Source organism: Antedon bifida, chromosome 1, assembly GCF_963402885.1.
Source record: "Antedon bifida chromosome 1, ecAntBifi1.1, whole genome shotgun sequence".
Taxonomy (NCBI): domain Eukaryota; kingdom Metazoa; phylum Echinodermata; class Crinoidea; order Comatulida; family Antedonidae; genus Antedon; species Antedon bifida.
The window spans coordinates 13,701,401-13,716,968 of record NC_136226.1 but is presented as its reverse complement, the minus strand read 5'-3'; the positions used below and the strand labels follow the sequence as shown (position 1 = coordinate 13,716,968).

Below are 15,568 nucleotides of genomic sequence, written 5' to 3'. Positions count from 1 at the left end.
CGGTCAAACTTAAACTCTTTTACCTAAGGGAACCATTCTATTAGTTGTTGATAGTCTTTTTAAGTCTGTTCAAGAAAGCTTCTTTTTTATATAATTATTCCATTCCTTCCTTTTAAGCCACGATTATTTTTTAGCACAATTGTGATACTTTGTTGACATGCACTGTAAACTTCAATGATATTTATTTATATGTACTGTCATAAATCATTCCATCCAGGTCTTAAGATTAATATTGAGATAGGCTGCTGGAATTATTTTAGTTTCAAGAAATATTATACTGTACAGTGCTTGTGCAGCAGTATCAGTTTTGTCAACAAAATTCTTTAAATCCTTTTTATTAGCAATGATATTTTTCGCACGAGATCTCTTTGAGATTGTACCGCTAATCAAATCAAACATTTATTTCCTTCCTTTTTATTGTACTGTATTACATGATTTCTTTTCCTGGATTTTGATATAAAGTATTAAAATAAGAAATCCTTTTATTAGAGATACAGTATGATTTAAAAAATATTACCTTAGGAAAATCAGGTGTCAACAATATGTTTGTATTTAAAATATTTTTAAAAAGAAACTAACGAGTGGTCTCTATACAATAATCTGGACTTTCATTTTAAGTTAGCCACATGCCGAACTTACTTGCTGATAAATTCCAAAATAAGTACCTATTTATCTAACAATATGATGTTTTTATATTAATCGCAAGGCACCTGGAAGGCTACAGAAATAAATAATAGAATCATAAGAAAATAGAAATAATAATAGGCTTTGCCGGCATCAAAAGCATATAGGAACAATTACTTATTGTTATTTGGCTCCATAACACGTGTATACATGTGGGTGAAATTTTTCAAAAGCTTAAATTGTGGAGCGACAAGGTCGGTTGTGATGTTTTACAAACTTATTTTATAAAAACTTATTATTGTACTGAATACAAAGATAAAATCGAGTTCCATCAATTCAATAGCTAACACAAAAAAGCATTATTTTGTTTATAAGAAAGCTCAACACACTGTACAGTAAGTTTGTTATATCAGCTTGATTTTACATCTTGCATAGAACACTATAAAAGGTCTAGATACCCTCCAAGGGATATGTTTGTTTTTTTAAATATGTAAATAAAGTTAACCTATTTCTGATGTTTTATTGAGTCAAATTGTTCTCATGACAGTGGAGGAAATAAATCAAGATTTCTTCCATGCTATGAATGTAGATTTATGCCTTTTTGAGACTGTAAACTTATTGTATTATATTACATAGCCTATGTAAATACGTGAACGTGATTGGTTGAAACTGCGTCACGTGACTACCGCTGCGAGGATCGTAAATCGTATATATCCTCGAGAACGATGATATTGACCGATTAATTTTCGCGTAATTATCGTGTCCCCTGTTATTAAACATATACATTCTCGAGTTCGATGATATTGACTGTGTAATTTTCGTGTGGCAACACTCGCGTTCGCCGATAAACAAAAGTCATCTACTGGATTTGAACTCGGGTGGCTCCATCGCAAGACAACGCTTCCATCGCTGCGCCACGCAGCTACCGCTTCGGGATATATATATTCCCTCGAACATAATATCATTCCCTCGGGGATGTCAAATCTTATATTTCACCTCTAAGCAGGCAATATCTGTATAATGTTGGCCTAACTGTACAGAGTTTGGTTTTGAATTGTATATGTGGCATACATCTCCATAGGTCTCAACTAGTGGGTGATGCTAATTATAATGTGACCTCACAATATGAAACCATAAACTCTGTAGATTTTAACATACAGTACCATAACATACTGTATTATGCTTTTCTGTTTCTGGTAGGTGGTATCAGCTTATTATTTTTTGAGACCAAGCTTCCAAAAATAACCTGCAACCATGATCCCAAATGTCTGCATGATTTAAAGTTTGGATACTGTGGAATATAATACTTTTAAAGATCAGTGGAGAACATCAAACGTTACTAAATACTATTAAATGATTGGTTGGCTTGTAATGATACTTTTCGTATTTAAAATGCAGTAGACTTGGTCTCCAAATTGTAATCATTAATGCGTTGATAATCCAATTTGGGTTCGTAAGCCAATATCCTCATCAGTTACTTGGATCCTTACGGATGGTTATAATTTTAGTATAATCGGTACCAAATTTTAGAAAATAGAATTCCAAGATAAAGGTTGAATTAAGTGGTATGCAAACATTCTGGACCAAGATCCAGAATTCCATGATAAGGTTATTGCCTTTATTGATCTCTAGTGCCAACCTGTAGTATGTACCATCATCTTCTCTGTGGCTTAAATCCAAGCATTATTAAATGGCCTAGCATTCTGCCTCCAATAGCCTTTGACATTAATTAAAGATGGAAGCAGTGGATTCATTGTATAAAAGTTACTTTAGAACAGTAAACGGTTTTAATACAAAATATTACGGTGGTTTTCTGTTCATATTTTTGATAAATGAAAATATTCTCCACAATCAATCAATACAAACAACATTGTATTAAAATGTTAAGAAAAGTGTTGTGAAAAGCATTGTAAAAGTTGAGGTTTCTTGAAAATTTATGATTTCTATGTTCATCAACCAAGATTGTTCCATAGACCAGAATATTTGTTTTAAAAGTTATTAAAGTTGTACAGTACATTGTACATTAGGCGATTTATAAGTACGGATTCAAAATAAGTTAACGTTTTGAAATGCATGTTGGCTACGGTAAAAAAAACCAGGGAATTGTAAAATAACTTCCTGGTAAAAGTAATAGATATAATACTATGAAGAACACCCCTAAAAGAATAGTAGAACAACCACAATGTTTTTATGACTTTTTAAGCTTATATATTATAAACTATTTAACTACACTACTGTCTTTAAACTCCTATCAAAAGATTTGCGAATTTAAAACAGTTTAAAGAATTAGTAGCAATCATAAGACTTCACTTTGTGGAATTATACAATCTTTTATTTAGAATTCATAAATTCATAATTTAGCATAAAATTGTGCTCAAAATACCATTAAGCTCATTAAGGTCATGACATAAACTGTATTTATGTTACAGTACACAGAATCAAGCCATAAGTTTTGAATTATAAATATAAGATGATGAATACAAGTAATAATCTTTGTGCAACAAGCAAAGAAGTAACCTTTTTTATAAATTTGAAAAGTCTCATGTTTTGATTAGGCTAGAGTAGAGTCGTCATCTAAATACCTATGGAGTGTGTTTCCAATTACTTTGTGTTTTTAAATTAAAAAACAGATAATTTGCTAGCCAATATCTTCCTAATGATATATTGTCTGTTTTATAAATGTTAGTTAAAAAATAGTTAATTGAAAGCATTTTATCTTTTGTAAACACACATGACGTAATTGAACTTTTTTGCTTGATCTTTGAGAACCTTTTCAAACTACACTAATGATGTCAATATATAATTAACTGATTTGATAATAGGATATTAGTAAGGATAAAATAAGCAATTAAATATTTATAATGATTTATTTTATGTCATTTTGGAAAGCAAGAATTTTGTAAGTAAATGTGGGTCATTCACTTTCCTGAGTCAATCAGAAGTATAATTTAAAGTAATCCTGTCGCTTTGCACTGAATAAAAATTCAATGGAACTAGAAAAAATTGTGATAAGAAGTTGAGGTTCAATGAAGTGTACAACAAAATACAAATACTGTAGTTCTTTTCTAGTCGACGTCTTGACAAGTACAATACATCATACATGTTATGAATACATGAATTAAATACAATGGCTAGTTTTACAAATACATTGACAATCGTGTAAGATTTAGATACAGCAAGTAAAACAGATGAACTGTCAGATGAGCTGAATATGGCTGTCTACAAGATAAGACAAGATATTATCAGTTTAATGAATAATGGTTCACACGGATGAGCCTATTTCTTTGCCAAATCCATCTTTACTGCTGTTTAATCTTTACCAGCCTTGACAATTGGAATTTGAAAGTGGATTAAAATAAGTATGGTAAGCCTGATAGATGCGTTAACAGAGGAGAATCTACATCATGGCTTTAAAAAGATGTTTTCTAAATTGCCATAGGCTCTCGTTTATCCAATGCATGCATGATTCTGTATAAGCATTGTTGAGATGTTGCATGAGATGTTCTACTAAACATGCTGGAGCCAGAGATCATGTGTTTTATTGGTTGAACTTTTCAATGGCTTTGCATCTTTTAAAGAAAGTGAACATGGTGATGAATGACAAGTATGTTTTGTAAGAAAAACATCAAATTCTGCACAAATATGTGTAGTTTACATAAAAAATTAACAAAAGAGTAATTAAAATGAACTAATCGGTATAAGTCCAAATGTTAAAAATAGTGTCTGTTTGTCCTCCCCCTCATAACGAGTGGAGTGATGTGATTTTTTTGATACAGCTAAAATCAGCTAAATTTCATATCCTGGACGTGAAACTACAGCGGCCATAAAAACTAAATGACTATAGCGGCCATAAAAACTAACTGACTATAGCTTTATATGATCAAAATTTATTATTGTCAACAAAAAATTATTACCATGAACGAAAGTTCGTAGATTCTTATCTTGTCTTATCTACTTACTATATTATTAATTATTAGATCATCACATCAATGAATAAAAATAACATAATACACAGTACAGTATTTAAAAAAATATCTCGTGTTTTATTCTGAACTGGTGTATCTATGATTCTTAATGACAACAATGATATCCAATTATAATATAATTTACTTAATATATTATTATACAGTACAGTACTACTGTAATGATGCATTTGATTGGGCAATCTGAACCATGTATTATATAGAGTGCAATAATAAATAGTGACATTTGTTTTGGTATATACTTTATACTGTATTCATCAATTGAATTAATATAATTAATACATGATTGAAAATCCCTTTAATCAGTATTTTAAAATAAAAACAATTAAGGTATTAACCGCACGTTTTTTTTAATTGTTAAATTTAGATTTTCAATTTGTCCAGCATGCAGTAATTAAAATTAATACAAAATATAGTATATCATTAAATATTAATATTAATATAACAGTAGGGTTTTTTTTCTTTTGGAAGTGCATACAAAATTTAAAAGCCAAAAGCCAAGATTTAAAAAACATCACATTACTACATCTTCAACTCCATTTAAACTAGTAATAGGCATTGAGTTGTTTTCCTTCTTCATTCATAACTGTATCCTTCATATCATAATATATGACATATTATTCTATTACCACATGCGCATAAGAACTTCACATCATTATATGATGCATGCTGGGACATAAAATAGCATTCCAACCAATTTGTGAGAGGTATGTAGTATGCAGAATTGGATGGAGGAGAGGTTGAATTATCCCAGTATTTCTTAGATGATATGTTTTAAGAAATGTATGGACATTTAAAGACAATTGATTATATACAGTATTTCAATCATATAGATATGGAGTAATATATAAATTAATGTTAAAGTAATTTCCGATGTCCTGATATGGTAGCCAAGTCCTGTGGCCGTATTCACCACTCATATTAGGCTTTAGAAAATCAATTACCCTTATAAAATCTAAAAATAAATTCCATTTTAATAGGAATCCTGAAATATTTATTGTCTTAAGTCAATACTAATAGGATTAAGAGAAATCCTACTTTATTATGATTTCTGCCACTGGCTGCCAAAGCCAGGTAGACCAAAATATATTGTAATTTAAAAGACACTAGCTCAGCATTAAAAAAGAAATTAGGATAAAGAAAGAAAAGGAAAAGTAAAAATCAATCAATGAAAAAAGATCATGATGCAGGATTTATCATGTGAACAGTTTTGCTTGATTACTGACCGTGATTCATTTGTGAACGTGCACCTACTGATTCTTCCATCAATATTTTAATGCAGAGCAGTTTTATAGTGTTTGTGTATAAATGGTGACATGATTATTCATTAAGTTTATTGATAGCTTCCATTATTTTAATCACCAAATAGCTGTAAAACATTGAATATAGGATAGAAATGTTATAATCACCAAAAAGATTAATTATTTGTGATGATATTGCCATAATAATAATAATAATAATATATAAGGTTTTTAGATCAAAATTAAGAATTTGGAAGAAAAAAAATTTCACACAAAGAAAACAAAAAAATGTGTTTTCTCATCATTAAACTATGCAAAATTACATAGTTCTTTACAAACTAGCTTGAATGTATTTGTGCAGGGCAGACATATTATTATATGCTTAATTTTGACCCCAAATTTGCCACTTAATGTGTTTTGGCACCCACCCTTGTAGATGTACATTACCACCCTGGACGAATTTGTTATAGAACGTATGGCCGGCTATATGCCTGTCTTGAATGATAAGCTCAATATTTTCTAAATATTATACACCCTGGCTGCCTTATCCACTTGAAGTGCCCATTGAAATTCCAAAGAAGTTATCACGATTTATAACAGTCGTACGTTAGGGTGAAATGTAAACAATTCCACAAAGTAAATTGTGTTAGTCTGGTAATCTATCAAGAGAAAGTTAAAATGAGGTGATTAGATGAAAAATATACACAGAGTTCAATTAGGCAAATGAATCTAATTGGAAACGAGAACTTTGTATATAGAAACTGGGTGTATGTTTAGAATATGTTTAAGTATTTAGCTCTGTGTATAGCATATGAAGATGATGATACATTTTGTGTTTACAGTATTCATTGTATTGTGTATTGAGAATATTGATTAATATTGATTATAATTAATTTAAAAACATCATTCATACTATGTACATTAAGTGCATTCTGAATTTTAAGCGTGTACACTAGGAAGGTTTCTAATTTTGGGAAAGCTTGTGTCATTTTCTACGGTAAAATAAAACCAATATTAATTTGCATACTGTACATTCAATTATGTTCACTCAAAGTGATTAAATAGAACAATTAGAAGAATTTTAAAATTTGAGAATCATTAATGTATGTTTGTCCCGCTACAGGTATTTAAAAACCAGTAAATGTTTTCACAGACTCAGATGATCCATTTTTCATAATATTCTTATTTTATATACATACCTGTACCATAACAGCATTTTATTTATATATATTTATTTTGTAGGTGGTGACTGTGATAGCAATTGCACAGGAGGCTGTTGGGGCTCTGGTCCTGAAATGTGTCAGATATGTAAGTATTGTCAAGAAAAATATGATATTGTAATAGTTGATATTTAAACATTCTTTACAACACATTAAGTAAAACCCCTTTTAAGTGGACACCTTGGGTATTGTTTCCTGAATAGGAGTAGGTTGTAGTGTTAAAATATAATTGTCCTTCATTTGTTTCATTGGAAAGTGTCTACTAATAAGGATGTCTGTTGAACCCACAAATGTGAAAACGCCCACAAATGTGAAAACGTATCACCCACAAATGTGAAAACGCCCACAAATGTGAAAACGTATCACCCACAAATGTGAAAACGCCCACAAATGTGAAAACGTATCACCCACAAATGTGAAAACAACCACAAATGTAAAAACGCATCACCCACAAATGTGAAAACAGCGACCACCAATGGAAAAAAAATCCAAATCAAATTTAGTGCTAGGCCCAAACAAATTTGGTCGAGTTGTTTGAGTCTAGCACTAAATTTGATTTGATTTTTTTTTTACATTTGTGGCCGTTATTACATTTGTGGGTGGTGCGTTTTCACATTTGTGGTTGTTTTCACATTTTGTGGGTGATGCGTTTTCACATTTGTGGGTTCAACAATGTCCCCTAAATAGAGGTGCCCCCAAAAGAAGTGGTTTTCTACTTTAGTTCAACAACCAAAATCATTCCATGAAAATGCAGTGCACTCTGTGCAGTTTTTATACAATGCAATCATTTATTTTGTTTTTAAAACAATTGAAAATATGATATATTATTATTTTCATCATGCTACAATAACTGGGGCATTTAAAGAATAGGAATTTAACCTATGACCTTATTGTTATTATCTATTCCAGGATTTGCTTAAGATCAAAGGAGTACCACTACGAACAGAAAGCATGCCTTTCAAATATTGTAGAGAGATTTAAAACTAATCTCAAACACAATGTTGCATGAAATTTAGAATATATTTTTATGAGCGATGTCATTAATAATCATGATATCTAATATCTACTATCATTAATAAATTAAGAATAATTATAAGTATAATATAAACTTTACAGGGAACATTACCAGTAGGGTATATTATTTATTAATACAATTATAATGATGATCGGTTAAATCACTATTATTATTAAAGAGTGGGTAAAACTATGGCACACAATTCCCCCATTTCACTCATTAATTAACATACATTTCCTTACGATTTTTATCACGATATTCGTATATCAATCCAGTAAATGTTATGTGTGATTACCGCGTTGAAATTCCCTCGATGCGAACAATGTTAACATCACACGCCGATAGTCGGATAGTAGACATTTTTTCCCGTTATATTAAACGTGAATTTATATACAGTACTGCCATGAGAGCAACTCTAGATAATTCTTAACATCGGTTTTGCTTTACATAGTTAGAGTAATCTAGGGTAGTGTATTTATCTTTGAACGTGTTGTTTAATGTTTTTCTTCAATTGTGATTATTTTCCTTCTCAAATTTTAGATTTACGTCATCCATTGTATATTCTTGCTCAACAAGACCTTGTTTACAGTTACAGAAACACCAATAAAAATCTACAAGCCAATTTGATTACTCAATTTCAAATTATATACTGTTTGAATATGTTATTAATACCCTGGGTAAACAAAGTAATAATAATAATAATAATTTGTCAGATGCATGTTTTTTTCTTGTGATTTCCTGATTATAAGGAGTTTATAGTAGTTTCAGTATTGTGACCCTTTCAATGGTATTACCCTGTACTATTATGCATAGTGTATAAAGTTTCTGTTTTTTAGGGAAAAAATATACACGTGTGTGCAGTAGCAACAATAAACTTATAGACCTATAAAGCTTTATAATATAAAAATTAAATAAATAATCTTTTAAAATTCAGCAGAAACGTGCATGTTGTAATAAATTAAACCCAAAAGACATTGGCTTATTTTCAAAATAAGTTTTAATCAACTTGAATAAAGCTGTGACCTTTACATTCATATAGTACTAGAAAACAATAATTAACAAACCTTTTCATATTTTTTTTCAATCTGCGTTTGCTTAATTCCTAGTTTGTAATTATTCTTGTGTTATCTTGTTGGATGTGAAATATACTTTCCCGATTACCTTTTGCCCGACCTTTCTTATAAATGTTGATTACATTCACAAGAGCCTACAGCTAATACTAGTAGTTTATAGAAACAAAATTAAATAAGAATTTAATTTAGATTAATATCCATGTGGGCACATGCAGGCCCACTACATTTTAACTCTTGGTTATTCTAGTCTTAATGTCACATTGAGGGGGAGAGGGCACATGCTCACCGTATGGCCACTGGTGCAACACGCAAGGATAGTGTAACTACAGTGTAATACAATACAATATCACTTTATTATTCCACATGTTTAAAACATTCCACAACATCACACAGATATACAATGTCTACAGTAACATCCATTTTGTGTTTCTTACCATATTGTGCTTACCAATCCGCTCTTTTAGTCTGAAAACTAAAGACTAAATTCTGATAAATAAAATCGAGAGCCCATGACATTCCGCTCCTTTTCTCATCTTTTGATGAGATATTAAGCTGTTGATACCCATTCAAATGTAGATAGTTTCCTGATGTGATAAACATAAGCACTGCACTATGCTAGAGGACATGGACCACTAATGCAAAGGAAATGGTCTGTGTTTCCTCAGTTTTCTGTATTTAAAAAACATATTCTACATGATGGTGTCACATTCTAATTGTTTTATAATATTAATATTTTCGTATTATATTTTTATTTATGTGATTGCAGTAACCAAATGTAATTCATCATGTGAAAACCGTTGCTTTGGACCCGGACCTGACCAATGTTGTGATGCCAACTGCATTGGAGGTTGTACTGGATCTGGACCTGATCAATGTTTGGTAAGTCTAAAGCTCTGTGTACACTATCAAACTTTATGTGACAAAAAAAATGTGATGTCATGACACTACCATATTTGGGCATATTACTACAGTACTATATTTAGGCACATCACACTTTTTTTGTCAAAATAGTTAATAGTGTAGAGCTTAAGAGCAGGTTTAGGCTGAGAAATAAATAACCAATTAATATAAAATATTTGTTGGCAATATAGAAACTATACAGAAATTCAAATTAAACAATTAAAAAATAATTTGTGCGAATTCAATTCTAATTGGAAATATCAAATAACATATGTTATTGTAGAGAAAAGTTTTTAGAAAGGTGTTACATGAAGTAGAGGTTATTACTCATTTTGACATCAACTCTACTTGCTGGTCCCAAAAACTGTGTGAAAGATATGAAGGAAAAACTGTTTATCATCTCTCTTTACAAGTATGTGCTGCAATAGCTTCTATCCAGCTGCTATAGGACATAGAATATATAAGATTTTGTCGATAGTTGTACTTTTTGTGTCTCAAAGCAACATGATTTTCTGTGTGTATTTTACAGTAAATGATATAAATATGGAAATGTATGTTTCCACTGATGATGATGAATGTGTACGATACTATCCAACGTTTGTATATAATTATATTTGAATTCTATTAACATTAACAACATGTATTACAGTAGTTTTTTCATAAATAATTCCATTTTGCTTAAAGTTTAGGATATTTTCCAACTGTTAAATCTTTTATTATCCTTTTTATTAAATAAAAGAGAAAATATACTTTGTAATTGATAGCACGAGTAACGATGTTTATATCCGTATTTAAAAGTTTAATTTACAATCATCTTTAATGATGTGTTCTCATTCCATTTGTGATGATAGACCTTTAGACCTGATTACTTACTGTTGGATTTTAAATTAAAACTTATTATAGAGCAATATGCACATTATTTTATCATTTTGTATCAAAACGTTTTTGTTGGAAAGAAGAATTTCCTTTATATAGTATAATAATTGTATGTACAGTGTACATGGCTGGACAATACAAATTAGATTAAAATTTAGATTTGAATATCAACAATAGCAATTTGCACATTTGGAAATGTATGTAAATGTATCAATATTTTAGTTGTACATAGGTGCCCCTCCCTAGATGTTACACCTTGATACCAACCCACTTCTCCTATTTAAAAATTCTTCAACCGCAACTGTTGTATTGTTTAATTCTACAGTATGGTGTAATATTATACAAAGTTTATTTTAGTTTAGTTACTTAGAATTACTAGCAAAACATATTTTGGATCCAGCTGGTAATCATCCACAAACCTATTAAAATGAATGGCGTGATGTTCCTTTTGAGAATAGAAACAATTTATGTCCAAGAGGTTTTAATAAACCTATTTTCTGGTTCAATACATAAGTCACTGAAAGTATTTCTCCAACTACTGTATCATCAGCAGTACAATGTATCCTATTAGTGCTTGCCGTGTAATGTCATTTGAGATGGCTTCCTTCTTACCGTACCGATAAAGTTACAAAAAAAATAGTACTGTAATGGAAATAATTGTATAATGTTATTCGAACTGTTTTTTTTCTTTGTTAATTGACATACAGAAGCTGTTTTCAAAAGTTTGAGTCTTTACACCCTCTTTTATGCATGGTTGGTAGTCCAACTGTATTGGTATCAGTCCCACAATATGCATTGTTTTGTTGGAAAATAAGATATTTTCTGTAACTATATTAAAGTAATATAGATATTTCAATCAAGGATATCAAGATCCAAGATCATCGTTATTGTAAATTACCATTGCCATACCACACAATAACTGAACAATTAACACAATAGAAGTAAAGCAATTATGAAAAATGGAACTAAGTTCAAGAGCGAGCTACCTCTTGACAACCTGGTGTGGTAAACAACACAGCACAGTATTAAATATTGTAGTACAATAATAGTTGACCTCTGATGTTCAGGAAGCCCACAATATGTGTGATATTGACATGACTGACTACTTTAGCTATAACTTTTTGCTATCTATTTACTGCATAAGATTAATCTGATGTCTGTCTATGGCTGGTAATCTTGGTTTTCTAATGCCTTTTAAAGTTGTTGTATTTTTCTTGGAATTCATATTTTTTGTAATGGTTTACATACTGTTGGCGTTACTCTAAAGTTTAAATGTACAAGATTAAAACAAAGAAAAACAACAAAAGTATTTTAAAAAGTACCGTAATCAATCTTAAATAAAGTGAATACTGTACTTGTGTGATCTGATTTAGGGTCTGTTTCTGCTGAAAAAATCAAAATAATCGATTTTTTCCAGTCACCGCAAACCACAAAAATAATCGCGTTGCAATTGAAAATTGCTACGACTTTAATCGGTTATTCAGGTAATCGGTTTTTAAAATCACGTCATCATTCCCCCCACAGCGCATTCAAGTTATGAAAGGCCGATGAGAGTTGGTTTGTTTACATCCTATCGCTGCGTTAAACTCTCACATGTAGGATTAAAAATTACTCTTACGTAAAGCTATATTATTTGTAAAACATCTAGGCCTACTACCGTACCACATACAACAGAATAATGATGTTATATTAATAAAGACACGTCGGCGAGAAAAGTTCGTTTCGCCGTTCGTTGGTTCTACCTTCGGCCTGCTAGGCCTACTATAGGCTATATATTTCTACCGAAACAGACAACAGGCCTACAAAAGGACATGTAAAACATCGTTAGCCTGGACTGGTGGGATGTAAGGGTGTACTTGTAACACAAAATCCTGGAGTCTCTCGGTATAATTCTCCCCCACAAAATAATAAAAATCAATTGTTTAACATTTGATTGTTATTCGGTCTACATCGCGATCGTTGTTTTGCTGATCGTCGTCGTCGATATCGCGCAAATAAACAGCATGCTTTGTGACGTGAATGAGTTTGCCATACTCTAGAGGTCAAAGTGGGGTCAATAATCGCTATTTGTGTTGCAGCTCAAAACTGCTCCGCAATAATCGGTTAAAACAAGAAATAATCGATTAAAACACGCAATGGATTGAGTGTTTTTAATCGGTTATTTTATTTTGCGCCGTTTCTGCTGCCCAAAAATAATCGATTAAAAAAATAAACGGTTAATAATCGATTATTTCTGCTCAGCAGAAACAGGCCCTTAGTAAAAAAGATATATTAATGTTGTTTTAGTAATGTTTAGTGGTTTAACATTACATTTCACTTTTAAAAATTATAAATATGGTACTTGAAGGGTTTAATTATTGCAAAAATAAGGGAAATTGTTATGATTATTTTACTGTTAAAATGATTTTTTACATACAAATCCTCATGGAATTCTCAAGGACTATATAAACTGTTTTATCCATTTATATCACGTGTATTGATTTCAAAATTTCAAAGAAAATGTTACTCCCTTAAGCCCCAATGTATTAGTAAATGTGTTCTATGAGAACGAACATAGCTTTATACTTTTTACGTTATAGCACAGATTTTGTATAATATGTAAAAAAAAATTTTGAATTTATGTTATGAGAACTCAAATAGATTTGATGATGTTTCTTTATTTGTTTTGATTTGAATACAAAAACTAGTCATTTAGTAGTTATTTCCGCCACTTTCCAATTTTGAAACGTACTGTACCTTATTTCCCCATAAAATGGAAATACATAATACTTCATACTACTGTACTCACAATTATTCCTTCCTAATGGAAGTGTACCCATTAGGAATTTTCCTAAAAATCTGAAGGTAAAAATTTAATAAACTTTCTATTGATCTTTTTTGACTGTAGAATCAGGGAAGTGTTATTCTCTCTTAGGCCATGTTTCCACAGCCAAATATTAACCGATAAAGTTCCTGTGGAAACGGGCTCGCAAAAAATGTACCAATAAATATATCATTCAAATTAGATAATTATCAGATAAATGCTATAATTGTTACCTTTTTTTTTTATTTATATCATTTCATTGTTTTTGTAAATACAGATTTCTATAATATATTTCATATATCTATGATTTTAGGATTGTTAATAATGGTTACTACAGTATTTTGATTTTTTTAATAGTTGTGCCGCAATGCTCTTAATGGTGACAGTTGTGTGGAGACCTGCCCAGGTATATACCCATTATTTTTAAAGATTGAGATTATTTTATTGAAAACAAGATTATTACCTTATTACATTTCAAGTTTTTCTTTTCTAGGTGAATTAGTACTTGATGAGGGAAAATGCAAGGAGCAGTGCCGACCAGAATGGGCAAACATTAATGGTGTATGTGAAGAATCTATTTGTAAGTATTCACTTGCTAGTATTAAAAACATTAATTGATCTCATCAAAATGTTATCCAGATCATTGTCTCTATTCTCTATTCAGCCAAAAGTACAATATATAAAAAATACAACAGAACAAACAAACATATAAAACAATATTCTCTAAAGCTCTGTCCACATTATCAAACTCTATGTGACAAACAAATGTTATTTGCCCATATATGGACATGATGACATCATATCACTACCATATTTGTGCACATCGTACTTGTTTTGTCAAACTAGTTTGATAGTGTGTACATAGCTTTAGATTATCTCATTATCCTTATATATTATCAGTTCTTAAATAGTTTTGCATCTCATGTAAACCAAGCTTTAATGCACTTTCCACTTTCAATCAGGAACCAGTATAACAGTATACTAATGAGTTAAGAACATGTTTTTTTATAGCTTGTCTTGGAGTTGACTTTACTACCAAGAATACTGTCGTCAGTGGTGACAATATTGCAACATATAAAAACTGTCGTGTTGTTAAACACAATGTGATCATAGATAGGGAAACATTCCATGGGTAATAATATAATTTTAATAATTACACTAGCTATATTTGTCTATAGTTGCTGCTTAATTGTCTTTCTGTTTTTACCAGAATCCGTTAATACTGACTGGGGAACACCCGGTATTTTCGCTGAAAAGTTATGATTCTTCCATTTGTTTTGGCCTTTACAATCGATCGAAAGTGGGTGAATCACAGAAGAAAACCAAAAATATCAGTCCGTGCGCAATGTTGGGATTTATAGCGACTTATTTTTCATATTTTTAACCGTTTAAAGACGAAAAAAGTTATCGCAATAGGACCATAGTATTTTTGTTTTATTAAATGTAGTTTGTGACCTTAAATTAGATCTAAAAAATGTAGGGAATGGGACTTTTTAACTGTATGCAGAAAAAAATAATTAAAAATGTTATCTATATAGACATTTTTATGAACAGAAATAAGGTGCTTTTATCTTTTTTTTTCTAGAAATCCATTTAGTGGTACCATACCATTGAATTATGGAGAACTTTTTGCTTTAGAAAATGTTGAAATAATAAAGGGTTACCTAAGGATATTTGGTGTTGATCAATCAGGTGTAATTAACTTGAAGTTTTTACGCAATCTAAAAGAAGTACATGGAGATGAGCTGGATGGGTAAATATTTATTGTCAATTTTAGTTACTGTATATGCCATAATTTTCACGTACATAATTTTTCGCGATTTAACACACTTT

The 15,568-nt window shown here is 30.6% G+C and overlaps 1 protein-coding gene across 1 annotated transcript in view; it reads left to right on the top strand.

Annotated features, from left to right (window-relative positions):
- LOC144834908 (melanoma receptor tyrosine-protein kinase-like) overlaps positions 1–15,568 on the top strand; it is a 49,369-nt gene that overhangs the window by 14,070 nt on the left and 19,731 nt on the right. The window contains exons 4-9 of the mRNA XM_078689895.1: positions 7,091–7,156; positions 9,923–10,035; positions 14,093–14,141; positions 14,229–14,315; positions 14,747–14,867; positions 15,321–15,488. Coding sequence (XP_078546021.1) covers positions 7,091–7,156; positions 9,923–10,035; positions 14,093–14,141; positions 14,229–14,315; positions 14,747–14,867; positions 15,321–15,488 — 604 coding nt within the window. The remainder of the gene's footprint in view (positions 1–7,090; positions 7,157–9,922; positions 10,036–14,092; positions 14,142–14,228; positions 14,316–14,746; positions 14,868–15,320; positions 15,489–15,568) is intronic.